Source organism: Poecile atricapillus, chromosome W (genome assembly GCF_030490865.1).
Source record: "Poecile atricapillus isolate bPoeAtr1 chromosome W, bPoeAtr1.hap1, whole genome shotgun sequence".
Classification (NCBI taxonomy): domain Eukaryota; kingdom Metazoa; phylum Chordata; class Aves; order Passeriformes; family Paridae; genus Poecile; species Poecile atricapillus.
The window spans coordinates 54,691,673-54,711,111 of NC_081288.1; the positions used below are offsets into that span (position 1 = coordinate 54,691,673).

Sequence of the window (19,439 nt, forward strand, 5' to 3'; positions counted from 1 at the left end):
AATCGGCACACTGCATGAAGAGCCTTCTCTTCTACCTCTGAAGCTAATTTTTCTTTTTTTCTTATGTTTAAGACTGCTGCTTTCATCATGGCTACAAGACATGTATGATTAGAAGCATTTTAACATAATGAACACTTATTTTAGGGTGCTTGAGGTAGATGTTTTGGCAGGCAAGACTGCTTGCTTTTTACATGTTTTCTTTGAGGCTGGATACCTCCTTTCCTTCCCTACACTTGGTTATTCTGTTTGCCAGTCAGTGCAATACAGTCAACACCACCCTCACCAAAGTTTCTCTTCCAGAAGTGCGGCTCAGGATGCTGTTGGCAGGCAGAGGAGCCCTGGGAAGCAGCACTGGGTGCCTTGCACATGGCAGCAGTCTCAGACCAGCTATGGAACTCACAGCCCAGCCAGCAGCACCCCATTTGGTCAGCACTCTTTCCCACCAGGTGAACACTGCAGCCATCCAGCATGGCATGGAGATGCAGAAACAGGACAACTGGAGCTCTCAGAGAAGAAAACCAGAACAAGATTTATTGTTGCTCTGGCCATGGTTGTAGCAGTCAGGCAGTGTGCTGCAGAAGCACAGCCATGGAATGAAACAAGTGGCAATACCAACACTCTCAGCTCTGAGGCTTCTGAGGCCTCCTGACAGACTGCTCCATCTGCCCTCCTGAAGGATAATTTTTTAATGTGGCTTAAGCGTCATCGGTACCCAAATGCTGTAACAATAATTTTCCTCTGCTGTAACCAATTTGTTTTCCTGCCTCTAGCTCTCAGCTTTACTAATAAGCTGTCAATTAGTTATGCAAATTTGAAAAACAAACATTCAGCTCTGCTTATGGCAACCTCTTGCTCATTGCCATCCAAGTTCACTGGGTCTGTATTGCAGATGATGAATATGATTATCAAGTCCAGCCCCCACAGAAAGCAAGGCAGCACCAGCAGTTTCTTTTTAAAATACAGACTTATATGCTAGAACTCTAAATAACTGTGTGCAGTTTTGGGTGATATTAGAGAGATATTAGCTATTGGAGAGCATCCAAAGGACATCAGTGAAGATGGTGAAGGGCCTGTAGGGGAAGCCCTGTGAAGAGCGGCTGAGGTCATTGATCTGTTCAGCCTGGAGAAGAGGAGGTTGAGGGGAAATCTCATTGCAATTACAGTTTTCTCATGAGGGGAAGAGGAGGGGCAGGCACTGATCTTTTCTCTCTTGTGACCAGTGACAGAACCCAAGGGAGTGGCCTGAAGTTCTGTCACGGAGGTTTAGGTTGGATGTTGGAAACAGGCTCTTCACCCAGAGGTGTTTGGGCACTGGAATAGGCTCCCCAGGACAGTGGTCACAGCACCACCCTGACAGGGCTAAGAGGTGTTTGAACAATGCCCTTGGTGTGAATCCTGGGGATGGTGCTGTGCAAGGCAGGAGCTGGATTTGATCCGTGTGGGTCCCTTCCAACTCAGCAAATTCTATGCACATAAAATTCCCACCAAGTTTTGGTACATTATTCACCCTTCATCTGAACAGACAATCACTGGAAAAATCTGTTTTAAATCCTGCTTTTTAAAACACCATGTCTCTTTATTTTTCAGGAACTCCAAACAAATTTCAACCGACTTCTATGTAAGGCAGAAAGCTGGTTTCTTGGACTTGGACTGGACATGCTGATACTTGGCACAGATGTAACAAATTTCTAATTTAAACAGACCTGTCAATCCAAAGGCGAGCAGCAGAACCTTAGCACTTCTACAAAATGTAGCCTGATATGCAGCTCTAGTCCAGAAAAAATAAATTTCTGAAGGCTGTAATGTGATGAGTCCCTCGCTGAAGCTCTATTAATTAGCTAAATGTGTGCTGAATTTTAAATGTAAACGACCTCCCTTGTAGTTGTTTTTCATGAATGCATTTTATTTCACTAATGGACCATGCTTAGGCCATCTGCCCAACCCATGATCAGGCTGACAGGTAGCACCTGGATCTCATCACATAACAACATCTGAATTACAAGCATCACGAACATTTTATAGAAATCACCTTTAAAAGTGTCAGTTTGTGACTTTTTCTGACTTCTATTTTAAGCTTCTGTATATTCCAGACCCACTTTACCTTCTTTTACCACAAAACTTACTCAGTTAATAAACAGAGTAAAGAGAAAGCCCCCAAAAAATCCAACACAACCCCCCCACATGCACACACACCCACTACCATAGCAGATTAGGTATTTTGTACTCATTCTGAATCTCTGAATTGCAGCAGGTTTATGTCTCCAGTGGATTTCAACCAGAACAGCAACAGTTTCAAGTTCACAAATTTGTAAAACTTAGAAATGTGTTTTAAAGAATCAACAGACTGAGCTAAATTCTTTCATTAGTTCAAATAGTCTAATAAATATTACTCAGTTGTTACACTGGTATCCAGAAAAAGAATGCTGGACACTGAAGTCCTGGGCACTTCCTCAAACAAAGCAATGGACTCAAACGTGCAGCAGGTGCAGGAGACCTTTCTGCTATCCTGCTCTTTGCAGAGAACAAGGAGATAGAAATGTATAAAGGCTGCTTCAGTGCGAGTATCAAGGGCCTTTTGGTGCTGAAGGCAACAAACTCCAACTCAGAGACCATCATTAGGCTAGCTGTAACAGTACTTTCACAGGAAAAGCAGACTTCCTTTTCAAATCACCAGCTCCTGTGTCAAAGTCTGTTGAGTGGAAAGGAAACTCAGTCTTTAACAAAAGCTGTTAATGTGTCCACATCGCTGTTTAGCCATCACTTTTTCTGACAGTACAACAGCATGAACTTAACACTGATTAACATCTCTTCTAACCTAGGCTAACAAGCAAATCAAGACCACCACCAAAAATTAAATTTCCAGACTATAAGTAACTTTTTCTACATTGTTAACCTCAGTATATTTTAACAGCTTTCAGTAAAAAAATGGTTTTTCCTCCCTCTCTAAACAAACAGTAATAAGAAGGACATCTTATTTCTGATTACACTGCACAGAGCTTTCAGTTTATGCCTGCTCGTGCTTTGCAGACTCCCCTGCCATCTGTATTCATTATCACTTTTTCAAAGGATGGTGTCTGGGTTCACAGACAAACACAGGGCTTATACACGTCTAAAATAAATGTTCCTTGACTATCTAAGTTATTCTAGTCCCTGTACCACATGTTACTTACCTACACATTTTTTTCAGTCATTCAGGATAACTTATTCAACTTTGTTATGGCTAAATCTGAACACTTTGGAAGCAGCATTTGCCTCCTGTCTCACTTTAGGAAAAGATAGATACACCTTTCCCTTCAGTAGAGGAAATCAGGTTTAAAGAAATAATTACTGTGAAGCCTACAGCCCCTGCAAGTCTTCATATAACAGGGGGTTATCTCTGGTGCCAAAAGGGCTGAGACCCCCAGCTAAGAATAAACATCTTGGTCTGGAGAGCAGATGTAGAGAGAGAGAGAAAATGTAAATATCATTGACTGAAAGTCACTGCTTTACACTATAAAAGCTACACAAATTATCACAGAGACAGAAGCCTCCTATACGCACCCTGGAAATGTGCAGGGCTTCTCCCACAAAGTTTGGATGCATCTCCCTGGATACTTTTCTGGAAATTGAGAGGAAGGATCATCTGTACGTCCCATCAGCAACTGGATGGTAAGAAACATTGAATCCTAATCCATAGTATTTCTTCACTAGCTGTAATACAGGTACCTCAATCACGCTTGTTTATCTACTAGTACTGCTTCTTTATCCTGTGTAGGGTCATCTGTTAAAGTCTTACGTCTGTTGAATTTGTGTCTATCAAATAAATAATTCATTTTGTAATAGACCTAATTGACCATTATTAAGAATTTGTAACAAGACTGGATTTTGGAGTGCTGGCCACCTCAGTAAAGTTACTGTCTACTGCCAGAGGCATGAGCAAAGACAAAAACTTGTTTAAAAATCCCTCTCCATTTATAACATACACACAGTTCTTCTCAGAGTAAATGGTAGAACAGAAACCTGCATTTCACAAGTTAAATCTTCCCTGCAGCTGCTTGGAAATTTCTCAGTGACTCCTGTTCAAGGAGGCCTTATCTTTGTTCCACAGGCAGTCTTAAAACAGTTATAGCAGCTCTCACATGGAAATTCTTATTTTCTTGCTGCTGTTTTTTGGTTATAGAAGACTGACCTCTGTATCATCAAACCGTCTCATAATGCTGGCAGACAATTCAGTCTCCATGGGCCTACAGAATGCAGTTAGATGCAAACTGCACACCTGTTGAGTCATGATAATCAGGCTGGCACACTGGAAGGATGCAGCCCACTCACAATTCTCAGACCCATCTTTGTAACATTGCCAAGGAAACTAAAGCTGCATACTCCTTCTGGGTTCATCCTTAAATGTAGAGGAGCTCTCCTTGCTTAATATCAGAAAGAAGGTATCTCTCCAGGAGAATACTTTTCAAGTAAAACCTGTGGTGACATTTCAACTTTTGTTTCAGAGGTGTCCAAAAAAAGGACTTTGGCATCTGTACATACCTGGGCCAATGGCCACTATGATAAGTCCTTTGTGTTTAAAGCTCACTCCTCCAACAGTGAGAAACTTGTTATTCACATGAGGGTGATGGTCTTTTATTCCTCTTGGTCTTTTATTCATCTTCTCTTCAGGACCTGTGATGGGTGTGGATTTGGATCTATCCTTCCTCTCATCTTAGCTTTGAAGTTCAACACCAGAGTTGAACATGTAGAACTATAACTACATTCAGAGTAGCATAATGGTGGCATCAGAAAAACCCAAGCAGGGAAGAAGGACATTTTACTTTTTCCTTTGTGATCAGTTCATCATCATCAGAAACTGACTTTCTAAAGCAGTACTCACTGCTAGTTGGATTAGAAAAGTGGTAAATCTCTTTCATGTGGAAGGATGAAAGCTTTAGCTTACTTCTCAGTGAGCCTTGATGGATGTGCTCAGTAGACCGAGAGGGAAAGAGAGCTAAAAGCATCACAGTGAGCTGCACTGCCACGGTGGGGCTCTGGATTCCCAGCACACTTTGAGACACGCTCCTTCTTCTTCCCTTCTGAGCCCCTTGTCAGAATCAAGTCAAAGCATGCAGTGAAACCAAAGGAGATAAATGGAATGCATCACTTCTTTTTGTTCCCTTGTTTCATTTTCTCAGTTGTATCTGTAGCATAGCTGAAGTGCAGTCAGAAGGCTGAGAGTAGGAATAAGGCAACGGAGATCATTTACAATTAATCACTGATTATTGATTTAAGTCTTGGATCAGAATTGGTGTTTCAAAATAACTTTTTTCTCCAGTCACACAACCTACATCAGTTACTGGAGTCCCAAGGACCAGCTTACTTGGTCTTTCCACAACTGAACACCTGTAAAATCTTTACTACAGTATACCATTGTCAGAAGAAATGTCTGCATTTTAAGATTACTTCTCCAAGTCTGTTATTCCCTCCCAAGATAAGCAGAGAAAGAATGGTCAAACAACTAAAACCACCTTTACTACATTGGAGGAATTGATTGTAGATGGAGATAACACAACAGGGCTTCTAATGCCTAACAATTCTAATCATTCTAATGCCTACCCAAAAACAAACTTCTGAGAAATGAGAAAACATAACATTTTAACAACTGATGCAGGGCTCATTTTCCAGACAGAGAAGTGCCTGCATGGAATACAAATACAGTAACTACAATCTCTTCCTGTTGCTGAAAGACAAAACTGAAGAACTGGTTAATTGCCTTATGCTGCTACCAGTGATGGAAACGTGGACAGGCAGAGAATCTCCCTGAGCCCTGATGACTATAATTGAAGAAGACACTCCTGGAAATCCTTTCATGAGCCTCTCCTGCCCTGCTATTTTTTCTTTAGAAATCTTCTTTGATTTGGAAGTATCTGACAAAGGAGACCGAATATCTTAGATTTGACATAATATTGATCTGACATAATATTGCTGCTTGAATGTTATTAAGTTTGGGAAACTTCCTCATTGCCTTTTTTTTAAATCAAGTTTTTTAAATTATGTAGCTGTGCTGTTTTGGTGGTTTTTTCATAGCTTTCTTCTAAGTTTTATTGAGCTACAAATGCTCAAAAGCCAAGAGAAGAAAATAACTTGCTTTCCATTATGAAAGATTAAACTTTAAAATTACAAAATTAACTGAAGGCAAAAATTAAGGATATTTTCTAATTTGCAGATTTATCTCAAATAAAAGACTTCTGCACTACTGCCCTGGAGGAAGGTGTAAGAGATGAAAAGAGAGTAAAGCCAAAGAGGTTTCAGTGGGCATCCAGTACTACTGATCACATTGAATGTGTCACAGCTCATTACAACACTGCAAAAAAATGTACAGAACTAGACACTTAGATTTGCTTTGTTTCCTTTTGCTTCCATATAATTTAACGACTTATAAAGGAAACACTCTTGAAAGGATTAAAAACTGAATTGCATTCAGAGACAACCAGTAAAACAGTGAAGGGGTATTAGTATTGGGGTATTATGACTCTTGTAATTTGTCAACAGATTTCTACCACAGAATTCCAGATTGTCTGGACATAAACAAACCAAGGAAAACAAATAAACCAAAAGAGAAAGACCAAATAAACAAGCTGTAATTTAATATATAAACTGACAAAGGTATATTCCTTTTATTGTCAATGCTCAAAGAAAGATTACAGAAGACTTTCAAGTGAATAGACAAAAAAAAAAGGGAGCTAAATGTTTATTTGTGACCAATCTTATGCTGATCAGGAATGAAGATTTGAGAAAAGCTTGGATTTCCTTGAAATTGAAACGTCATCTCTGATTAATACACTTCTTACTCTTAAATTTGGAAGGCTCTGCTGCAGGAGTACCCGCATGCAAGGAGTAGAAAAACATATTATTCACAAAGCATATTTATCACAGTGAAAATTGCAGAGACACAAACACATGGAAAAAAAGCATGCCTGCTTCCCTCAAAGGAAAACACTTCCTAGTTTATGAAAAGTACTCCAAGAACAGAAAGCTTAAATATAACAAAAACATCAAGGTCTCATCTCCAGGAGACTATTCATTTTCTCATGCTGGGCTGCAAACCAGCATGCTTGACATTCAAGCTGAGGGGAAATGCTGAAAGTAACGTGATGCTCGTAAGTTCCAAGCACCCAGTTGCAGCTCTCTAGCTGGGCACTGCTGCCCTGGTAGCATGCTGAGCATCTTAACAGCTACTTTGGCACCAGTTCTTAAGATATCGGGAAGCACAAAGATGTCCAGAGAAATCGAATCATATGCACATCTAGGACCATATGGATCTCTAAGTACAGATGCAGAACTGCATCTCTTGACTATTTCCTAAGAAAAAAAAGGAAAAAACCAACTAACCAGCAGCATGGTCTTTAATCATCTTGCCAGTCACTTTGCAAGCAGGCAGGCTGCGTGGGACTTGGCTCTGAATTCTGGAGCACATCTCTGTGACCACGTGCTGGCAAATAGATGGACGGGAGCCAGTTCTGGACAAGCTAACTGAGGTAGGGGCAGGGTAGCTCATGGAACAAATGCCCTAGACATGTGCTCAAAACACCTGTAGTCATATTCTTCTTCCTTTACATTATTCTTAAAATTCAAATCTCTTCTGATCACTCACTTCAGAAAGGACCATTACTACCTGGATGAGAGGAATTACAGAGCAAAATATAAAGCAGTACAAAGTATCAGAACCACACCAGGATTTGAGGCTCTGTTTGCAGCCCTAAGAGATAAGAAAGCCCAAACAGGGATCATAATAAATGCCTGACATAAAATTATGTACTACAGATTAAGAACATATAATTTGCTCAGTATTTTTGTTTTGCTAAGGAGGCACAGGACAGACACATTTATATAAAAGGATAAGTCAATAAAAGGAGGGATTGTACACTAAACATTTACAACAAAGCAAGCTAAGCAATGACATTAAATTAATGCAATGACCTTAAGTTAATAGGAAATTCTGAATGAGGAAATTAGGAGAAATGGTTTACTGGCAAGGCCAAGTGGAAAGAAAGTTTCCTTAATGAGGTAGATACTGTTCACTAGCTATGCTTGAAGAAGGCATGCAGTAATAGGAATAGACTCGATAATCTGTTTCTCCTAGTATGCTCTATTTAAGATAATGCTGTTTCTCATTGAGAGTCTTGGGTGGATAGAAACTTTATGCCTGCATTTAAGGTTGAAGAAACATCTTGCTTGCTTGGTGAGGAGTGTAGCTTTTTTAAGGCAACATGAAATAGAAAAAGCCATCTCTACAGTAGTTTAGGAAATAAAAGCTTGAAAAGAATCTTGTTTTCCAATGTAGCTTTCCAGAAACACCCCATGGTGGGAAATGCAAATCAAGCAAAACTCGAGAAATAAATCACTCAGAAAATATTTACATCATCACTGTGTCCTGCCTTTACATTTCTCAGGATATAAGAATATGTTGTTGGCTTTTGAAATTAGTATCAGAATAGATTTAAAATGGGGTTGAGAGAGATCGGTGAGAATTTAAAACATCACTTCTCATTTACTGATTTCTGGATTTCAGCCATGCATTTGTGAGATTTTTTTAGCCCTTACCTTCTGTACCTTGGTTTACTTAGAGATTAAAGAATTCATCATTAACAGAACTTTTTCAAGGTATTACTTTTAAGTTTAAAAGATTTTGAGAAGTTTCTAACACAAAGTAAAATAGGGGCAGAGGTTCAATTAAAACATTCAAACAAAAGTTATTTATCCCACCATCTACAAATCCAAGAGTAAGCGAAACAATAAACAGGGTAATAAATACAAGTCCTAAAAATACAATCTGATGCTGCTTGAAAATAAGAGGTTTTCTCATTTACTGCTTATTTGTTGAATGGGTTGGGGTTTGGGTATTTGGTTGGTTGATTGGTTTAGTTTGGGTTTTGGGTTTTTTTCAGTGTGTTTAAGACCAAGATATCAATCAGATAGTATTTTTTTGCAATTCAGTGAAAAGTTTAATTAGATGAATATAGCAACTTTATCCAGTTGACTGCTAATCAAAACCTGAAGCTTAAAGAAATTACATGAGAAAATTCCAGAACCTAAAGAGTCAGGAGACAGAGAGACCCTGATTGGACTAACTTTGGCTCAAATGGAGTCTTATAAGCATCTTGTAAGAATTTTCACTTGTATTGAGACACTTCAAGTGTACTATCAAGGTGAAGCTACACACCTCTCTCTGGTCACTGAGACAGCAATTCAGTCATGGCTGAATACCTGTTTGACTTCTAAAAGGAGAAAAAAAGTGTCCTGTTGCTGTGAATTGATTTGGAGACTCCCTGCGATATTGCTGAATGGAACACAACGATGTCACGATATAAAGGCACAAAAGAAAATTCATTTGCATTAACGTAACTCTTCAAGAAATATTTTGTGATAGTATTTCCACATCTAGAGGACTTAAAGGGCTCTGTGCTGAGACCTGGCAAAGCTAGCTGGAAGGATAACTTAAAAAGATAAAAGTTACAATCCTTTTGTTATGAAGTGAAAGAAAAATCTTTTCACATAATGGAATTGTGTTTTTTAAAATTAAAATTTTAATTTTCAGATAAAAAAAAATAAAAAAGCAGAATAAAATGTTACTATCACCCGCAAGATTTTGCCAGATAGGAAGTTAAACTGTCACATTTTTTCCTAATATCAGGATAGCTGAAAAAAAATCCCCACTGCCTTTAGTTGCCCAGAAGACAGCATCAACAAAAACATACATAGTCTATGTCTCAGTGCAACATGCTGTTAACTGCAAAACCAAGGTCCAGATAAGTTTTGTTTTCCTCTGAGACTGAGTGAAACAGCACTGAGATTAAGGAAAAAACAATTAAGTAAAGCAGACCAAATTCACTGTTGTGTAAGTGTGGGCCATTGCTGGTTTTCTAATTGGTTTGTTCAGATTAATAGACATTCAGAATTTATCTAATGAACAAGTAGCTAACATCACATAATGCTTACTACAGTAGAGACATACCTCACTACCCAACCCTAATTACCTCTGCAGCACAGTGTCAGACATCCTCCTTTGCCTGGGACAACAACAGTCACCAAACAAACAAAAATGTGTACCACCACTGGAAATTTTTTAATCTACATTCAATGAGCCATTCCTTCCTGTCTTCTTATCAGTACATCCAAACCAAAGGATTGGTATAAGTAATGCACTAAACTCTATCCATCAACCACCTACCTCATTGAAAAGTTTGATATACAGGTCTTTTACAACCATGCTAATATAGAAACCTTATGTCATTCTCAAAGTAATAGTGATCATCCACAAATATCAGTGTCCAGAGAGACAAACAGAGTTTCAACAGTAGCTGTATGTTTTTGTGCATCCTCTCTAACACCATACAGGTGAGAGTGAAAAGGGGAGCTCCAGTCTGAACACGCAGAGAATAGTTACACATGTGTAAAGCAAGAGACTTTGCAGATTTCAGCACCGATACACTTTTCATGCAACAGCAGTACAAGAGCACTCTCAAGAGAAAGCTCAGCATCACAAACCTTGCAGAGACCTATCGGGTCTCTCCTTATGTGAAAGAGGTCAAGATCATGTAAAGCACATTTTAATTTGTTGTATCTTATCGCCCCCTCACTTCTTCCAGGAAAATAATTAGAGGGCTAACAGTGAGACAATCTCCATTACATGCCAAATTGTGGCTGGTGATCCAAGACACTGAAGGCACTAGACCTTCAAGAAAATGGATGACCTAATTAAACCTGTGTTATTCATCTTTTCTGGGGGTGCCCTGAAACTTTAATGAAGCTTTTCAAAGAACTGGCCTACGCCAGACATCTTAAATAACAGATCCCATAGAATATTATACTGACCTCAAGTCTGCCAGTGTTTTCAAGCAACAGGAAGGAAACCCTGGAAGTGCTAATAGGCTGAAACTACAAATGTATCTGGTGTCAAAAGGCATCCTCACAAGGCAAACCACAAGATTATCCTATAGTTAATATAAAAATTAACATCCTTTTGAAACAGCTTCTCCAAATTATACTGTACCAACCATAAATCCCATGCTGATGTAGTACTAAGGTTTTGAAGAGAACCTGACCAGAGAAAAAAAGCCCAAATCCTTAAATATACGTGTATGTCAGTTATGACTTTAAAAAAAAGGAAAGAAGAAACCAGTGAATTTATGCTCTGAAGCTGTTAGCTTCTACACTTATTAGCCTAATGTATTTAAATAAATGGTTAATCTACTGATTCCATTATTTTATCTCAATAATAAAAAACCAGAATGTTCCAACATTTAATTACTATTTATTTTGTGAGTACTATGTTTTGATTCTAATGAATGCTTTTTTGTTCCTTTAGGTGTCATCTTCATCTCTGAAACATTCATCAGGATCAACTATGCCTTTTGTTGTCTCAAATAAAAATGTGGTGCCTAAAATAGCTGATAGTAAAAATAAAATTGTAAAAGCAACCAAAGCACCACTTAGTCCTGAAAGTTAGCTCCTTTTTCTCATTTCATCAGTGAAGTCCTTCTGCCCTCACACTCATGCAAAACATTTTCAGACCAAGTTTTCCATAATCATGGGCAGAAATAGCATCACTTCACCGCTTAGAGAAATACCTCAACTTTTTTTACAGAGTAAAACAACATTTAAGGTCTTCATATAAAAAAGCTCCCGTGAGCACAATTCATACTTTTCTAAGGGTAAGTGCAAAGCCTTGCATTAGCAGTTCAGGATTTGGTACCACAGGAGCTTGGTAATTGTAGGACACTTGGCCTACTTACTGCAGAAACTGAAAGGTGCCACCTATGCACAAAGGTATGAAGGGAAGCACTTTTACCATTTAGAAAGCTGTTAAGGGTAGATTTGGGTTGGATGTAAGGAAGAAATTTTTATGATAAGGGTGGTAAAATACAGGAACAGATTGTCCAGAGAATTTGTAGATGCCCCATTGCTGGAGGTCCTCAAAGCCAGGTTGGATGGGACTTTGAGCAACTTATCTAGTGAAAGATGTCCCTGCCTGTGGCAGGCAGATTGGACTACATGATCTTTGGAGTCCCTTCCCACTCAAATCATTATATGATTCTATGATATGGGTCCTCTTTCTTATTGTTTTCTTTGTATTCTATTTTTAGTTAATTTTTTGCAGCCTGGCAGTGCCAAATTAACACCTAGGTTTGTGTACACAAATCCCCTCAATTTAAACAGAAAGTACATTAAATATGATTTCTGTATCACAGGCAAACTGGTACAGTTGAACAAAGACTGATTTTAAATTCTCAAAACACCCCACGGTACTAAGCGTTATAGATCCTGCATTTAACATTCAGATTTAAGCAGCATGAAGTAATCATGGCTTAGAACCACATACTTAAAATGGAGCAAGAAAAACAGGAAAAACACCAGGAGCACTTCTTGCAGCTTCACATGGCTTAAAGCAGAGTTGAAAACCTGAGAATTTGAATCATTACAATATTGAAAAAGTTTTCACAGTATTTCAAACATTCATTACAGTTCTTTGCACCCATTTTACTGACACCTAAGCCTGCATACATTCAAGACTAAAGGATTAGCACTGTGAGTTTAGCCCAAGGTATATGCATACCTTTTAGAGGTAAGTATATTAAAGGTGGTGATAAAACCTCTCAGGGCTCTGCACAACATTTTCCAGCCTTGTTACCTCTGTCTCTCTTTTCTTTGCCTCCTTTGGGCTCAGTTCTCTGTGGATACAGCTTTTCTCTAGTCTCCCAGCCTTCTCTGGGCTGAATTCTCTGTAGATACAGCTTTTCTATAGTTTCCCAGCCTTCTCTGGGCTGAATTCTCTGTAGATACAGCTTTTCTATAGTTTCCCAGCCTTCTCTGGGCTGAATTCTCTGTAGATACAGCTTTTCTATAGTTTCCCAGCCTTCTCTGGGCTGAATTCTTCTGGGATCCTCCCTCGTGGGGAGTTCCACTTATCTCAATCTTTATTATTCGAAGTAAACTCTCAAGCTCGTTAGAATCTTGTTTCTCGTGTTTATTGAAGGATCCTTACAAAACTTAACAGATCTCTCCAGGCTGGTTACAAGGTTAATCTTTGCAATTTGGCACATTTCTTTTTTCTGATGGTACAAACAAGGCCTTGTGGCACACTTCATGTCTGATACACAAAATGGCCCCGAACTACGCAGCTCTTTTATCTTTATACTTATTTTTATCCAATTAACAATAGACACGTATATTATTTTTCTTAATGACCCAATGACCCATCACCTCTGTGATGCACTGCGGCATTTTCTATCCAATCACTAACTATTACCCAAAAACCTCTAGGAGAAGAACATGAAGAAGAAAGAAGAAAGACAAGGGACAACACCCTAAATCCTCCATATTGTCTCCTGTTCTCTAAACTACTTTTTCACCCAGTGATTTAAGAAACTTTCTAATCTACACACCTACCTTTCTTATCTAACTTTATCATTTGTTTTCATGTATCACTATGAAAACATGCTCATGAATTTCATATTATATGAAATTCAGCGTTCTCTTGAATCCCAGAACTAAACATTAAAAACAAGGGCACACAGTCTGTATTTCAGACTCCAACAAGCCTTAGTGAAAAAGCATGCAAGAATTGATAAATGAAAGATTATCTACTGTTTCAAAAACAAGTTTTTAAAATACAGGGTTGAATTAAGCATAAGAAGACTTTATTTCATAACTCATTTTCTCACTTAATTTTATACTTAGCAGTGTGTCCAATATAATTACTCATAAAAAATTGCCATATGATTGAATTTTTCTCTTTATCTGAAAAGCAGCACCAGCATCTGATGTTCTACTGATTAGAATCTGGCTCAATGTCTGTAATGGAATTTTCCACATACAAAAAAATAAAATCCTATGTTAATTCTGAGAGAATGATTTCAGAAAGAGGAAATATTTGCAATTTCCATACCTTCTCTAACCTGAGTCTGAATAGGAAAACAAGACACTCACACTTTCATCTATACAAAAATGAAACATGCTAAATTTCAGTGAGACTTTCAGAAAGTGTGGTGGGATTCTAGTGGGAGATTACAGAGAACATGAAAATAATCTTTTCTGGAGAGTAAAGAAGAGTTTATGTAACTTTTTGTATCAATGCAAAGTTTTTTTCTACTGCATTTTAAAGGTAAATGAAAACCAATGGATTATTCAGAGAATTATTATTCTCTTCTTAAAAAACACAGCATCATTGGAAAAGACATAGTGGAGGAAATAAGACAAAAAACTTGACTGGTGTAAACTTCCCAAGTGGTTCTGACAGAGGAGCATGACTTACAGCCTAGTGAAATGAATGCTGAAATTCGTATTTATTTATCTAGCAAATAAATTGTTCTTTCTGCAAATATTTATAAAAAAGTAAATCAAAGACTGAGCAATAATAAGTTTCTAAAGCCTTGGAGCTTTCTCTTAAGGTTCTTAAGAGGACACAGTCTGAACAAACTCATTAATTACGGATTACAATGAAAACACCTGCAACTACTGATACAGAATTTATGTCACATTCCCAGAACAAACCTTCTCTTTCACTTTCAAATTTAAAGTAGAAAATCAACTACAGTAATTAATATACCCTGGATTTGCAAACAATATTATAATAACTCTCAAACCATGACTGCTGCATAGGATTAAAAGCAAGTTAATACTTTTCAGAATAAAATGATTACTGAGGAGACCACATATTTATTTCCTGCCCTATCAGGTAAAATTGAACTGTAGGTGAGCAACTAAAGTATAAGGAAATCAACATGGAAGTTTGTAAGATTCTGTATGACAGAAACAAGGACCATGCCCATAACTCAGTACTAACAAATATCACCACATGGAAGATGTGATGGATCATATGTGATAGACATAGAGAAGAGAAAGCATCAAAGCCTGGCATCAACAGAATACACAAAGAAATAATAGAGACTAATATTTTCAACAAATGGGTAGCAAAAAAAAGGAAAAAGGCACAAGAGACACATACAAGTAAAGATGAGAATATGTGATCAGATACATAAAATTTGAATAAAATGCATTAAAGAGCAGCAGTAGCTTGAACTAAGTCTCCAGCTGGATTCCACCACTGCACTGGTCATTAAATCTACTGGTAACTATCTACTACAACCCTGAAAAGAAATTAAAAATGACTAGCAAATGCTGACTCAAACTGCTGAAATGGAAAGGGCTGTGCAAGTCTGGAGGGAAGTCTGTGCAAAGAATGCAAAATGGAATTGGGAGGCTGGGATAAACAAATAAACAAAAGACTGAAATTACAGCTGGCATAGCAGCTCATGGTATATTAACACAGGATGAAGCCCTTGGTGTCATTATAGCCTTTACAGTACTGCTGAGAGTTTTGGAACTCTCTGTTTGAAACTGAACACACAGAACACTTGTACACTTAATTCAAAATGGTGAATGTCTGAAAATAGCTGGAAAATTTGAGCCTTTCATTTTATAAGTTTATCTTAGATTATTATGCACAGCTTTTCGTTGCAAGAGCAAATATGCTAAAAACAATTTTCAAAGTGTCTAAAACATTTCATTAAAAAAGGCATGAAGTAAATCTTAACAGAACAGTTACAGTTTAGACATTTATTTTAAAAGCATTTTTATTCACTATCACATCCTTTCCAAAGAGCAGACTACTTCCTCTAACACATCAAGTTTTTACACATTTTGCTAAAGAATGAACTATAACCTTTAAATCTTTTTCAATTCTACCCCAAGTTGAGTGTCTTGAGACATCCCCCTACTCTGAAGCCTATTGCTGGGCCACTAACTAGCTCAGCCCTGCCCTGCACCATCTTCCAGACTGCCCTTCCTCCCAGCCTTAACTTCTTTGCCTACACAGAGAAATAGATTACTTTCTAACCACTTCTATTGTGTTCTCACACACCTAAAACAGTACCTTGAGAATGTCCATATTCTAGTTCCACCTGCAGAGCTATCCCCATCTTTTCACAAGTGTTTTTGCGAGAACTCCTTAATTTCAAATGCCACAGCACTGATCAGACCATAATATGGGAAAACTCACACTGAGTTTTATGGTTTCTATAAAAATTTCTATTTCTACACACTGAGTCCATGATTTCAGCACAACAGGAAAACCATTTGCCCATCCCTTTCTTTTTTGTTGTGCAACATAACTTATTGTAGATAAAACCAAACTAGGACATATATCTCATATTTTTCTGCTTGAGAAAAGTTATTCAATAGCAAATAGCTGACAAAAAAAAAATGAACAAATAATATACCAAAAATAAAGCTAATTAAAAAAACCCAAACTGTGGTAGGCTGAAATATGAAGGAAGACATCTCAAAAAGCATAGAAGTTTAACTTCCAGCCTTTTTGATTAATTGAGCAGGTCAGAAGTTAGATGAACCCGAATGAAAACACAGTAACATTTACTAAGAGTAACAAGTTAATTCACTGGCCCTGTGCTGCTGTTGGACAGGGAACTGCCCTCTAGTTTAGAACTGGACCCCTCCCTCAGGCAATTAAAATCCACCTACAGATCTGCACTGGGGCTGTAGGCGCTGAACATGCCTGGGAGGTCACAGCAGATTGTGAGAGCTGGCCCGTCAGCACGGAAAGCTTCTGTTCTTTTGGAAGGGAACAGGCAGGTCCTCACCAAAACCTTCTGCATGGTAACTAAAAATCTGAAGACATATTTCTCAGGATGGTAACTTACAAAGTGCTGATTAAAAGAGCTACCTTGGACATATGGAGATAAAGATAGCAGTGCCTAGTTGTATCAAGTGCTGCCAGGAAGATTTTTAGCACCAGGGGTTTTTCATTTTATCTTCTAATTTTTTTTCTCTTCTTAAAAAAGGGTGAATATTTTCCAGTTCATTTTCTCTCTTGTGATCAGGCAGTAGATTTCAATTTTTAAAACAGCAAAGCTAGTTTAGGAGGAAATTGTTTCTAGAAGGTTTGTAAATTCACAGCCTTTGAAACTTAAAATTACTTTCCTTGTACGTGCATTAAAAGGCACACCACGAACAAACAGAACAAAGCACAGAGCTCACCTCATAGTAACTTCGCACAGCATTGCAAAACGCTTCATCTGCTACGATTTGCGTCTCCCCGTTCAAAAAGGCCTGGAAACGTTCCTTCAGTACCTGCAGCTGCTGCTTGTTGAGCTATGCAAGAAACAAACAAAGAGAGGGGAGAGAACAAAAATAAATGCAGTTAGTCTCCAAGTAAAAACACACAGCACTGTACACACACGGAACCTGTGAACGGGAAAAAGGAGACAGAGGCTCCCTGGTGAATGGCAGCTCTTTGGAGCTCCAGCTGGACAAAACAGACATGCACCCAGGCAGCACCCAAGGAAACTTCTGCTCTTTCCCTTGTGGCAAGACCCTGAGGTAGGTCTGCATGGATACTTCTGTGCAGTATTTTATATGCATATGCTGAATATAATACTTGGTCTGCTCCACAGCAGCAGCAGCAGCAGCAGCAGCTAATAAAAATTAGCTCTTAGCTTGTCTTCAAATACATAATTTTCTTTTCAGCCTTCAAAGAACTGAGCATACACAACTGAGATGCCTGCATTTTTTGGAGTGAAGTAGGCACTACCACTGGAGTGCTTCAACAAGCATGTGCACTGTGAAGAAAATGGAGTTCTAGCCACTGATGCTACAACACTATTAATGACGTGAAACAACAGGATCTTAGGGAAGAGCAGACAAAAGCTCCGAGATGGACACCCAATACCATTTGGTGGAGTTCATATCAAAGTTGAGTACATTTTGAAAACAAACCCCTAGAAGGGCACATTACACAATTAAAACTTGCAATCAACCCATTTTTACCAAAGTTTCGTTTTAAGGGAAAAAGCAAAGTTTGGAAGCTCTCCAGGGATCCAGGCAGAGGTCTTCTGCCAAGGTTTCTATCAATTCTTGAATTATTTAGTAGGATATTTCTCCTTATCAAATCTGTGAGAAGTTTGAATATCACATCATATTCTTGAACTTTAGATTTAACACTAAAAAAAATTCCAAACACAAATGACAGAAAGGTTTTTTCATCCCTCCTGCATTTTGCTTAAGTAAAACAAACAAACAAATAAACATATAGCCAGAAAATGTAAATATTTTTCCAGAGGGCAGGAAGTGATATTTCTAATGGATAACCTGCAGCAAATGACACTGCTCCCAATGGAATAATCATTTCTTATTGAAGAATTTTTTGGCATCTACAGTAAATATGGTGGCCTTAGGCTTTCAGGTCTCTTGTTTCAACACTTTGAAGTCATTTAAGATACAACACTGTTACAAAATTAGCAAAATCTCTGCTATCCTGATAATGGGCCTACCATGGATAATTTCTATTTTCTTAATACCACGGGAAGATTTTCATCGTCCACAAAGTTTGCTAAGCTTGCAAACTCATGTGGTTCTTTGAAAAATGTAACAATTTTCTGCAAAACTCTCCAAACTGATTGCAAACCTGAAAGCTGTTTTATTTTGACAGGAAACATTAGTATAGATGCCATCTATATACGCAGTATCAGAAATTCTCTAAAAAAAATAATGAAATGTAGGCAGTAGTGATGCAAAGCCAATAAACTATGCCTCTGAAAAAAAAAAATCCAAGCTAGTAAAAAATACATGATAATTCTGTTCCTCATCTTAACCAAACAATTAACAATACGGAACAAGCCCCAGGAGACCCCTATGGAAAAAAAGGCCTCCTGTAGAAGCAAACAGACTTCAATAGAGGTTGCTGTGACTTGGATAAATTTCTTGCATGAACTCCTGAGAGCAGCAGCCTGACACTGACACCCCATCCTGTACCACTGCTAATTAAAAATCAATGGGAGAAGGATTCATATTGTGTCTGCACATCCACCCAAAATGGCACCTATCCACCTGCCTGCCAAACACCCACTCCTTGCACAGAATCTTCACAACACTTGATAGCTGTTTCTAACAGAAATCAAACCTCATTGCACTGATTTGATTCCTCTTATTCTTCTCTCATTTTCTAAATATTTTGGACAAGTTGAGATACCAGAAAATGCAAATCATTATGGATGGTTTGAGGTTTTTTTTTCCAGCATGCACATATTCTTTTGGGGGACTTAGAAAAGAGACGAGCACTCACACGGACAGTGCCCCTCTGCTGAGCAAGCAGCTCCTTCATCCCGTGGAATACTCTACTAAGAGAACATGCAGGCTTCCTGCCAAGGCAATTATGAAAATGTGTTTTCATGCTTGCAGATTTCATTCTTTAGGTGATTTGCTTCTCTATTACCCACATACCAAACAAAAACATTATGAATAAGGCAACGAAATATAAATTTAATTCTGAATTTCTCATTTCTAACCATCATAGTTCAGCAAACTGAAATGCCTTTAAAATATTTACATATGACTTTCATATTCATTGCTTTAGGTATTAAGAATTTCTAAGGGTTGAGTGACATTTTCAGATTGCTGTATAT

The 19,439-nt window shown here is 38.1% G+C and overlaps 1 protein-coding gene across 4 annotated transcripts in view; it reads right to left on the reverse strand.

Moving 5' to 3' along the window:
* Positions 1-19,439, reverse strand: part of LOC131592057 (calcium-dependent secretion activator 2-like) — a 283,092-nt gene that overhangs the window by 209,524 nt on the left and 54,129 nt on the right. For all 4 annotated transcript variants that reach the window (XM_058863314.1, XM_058863313.1, XM_058863312.1 and 1 more), the window contains exon 2: positions 17,017-17,130. In XM_058863314.1, coding sequence (XP_058719297.1) covers positions 17,017-17,130 — 114 coding nt within the window. The remainder of the gene's footprint in view (positions 1-17,016; positions 17,131-19,439) is intronic.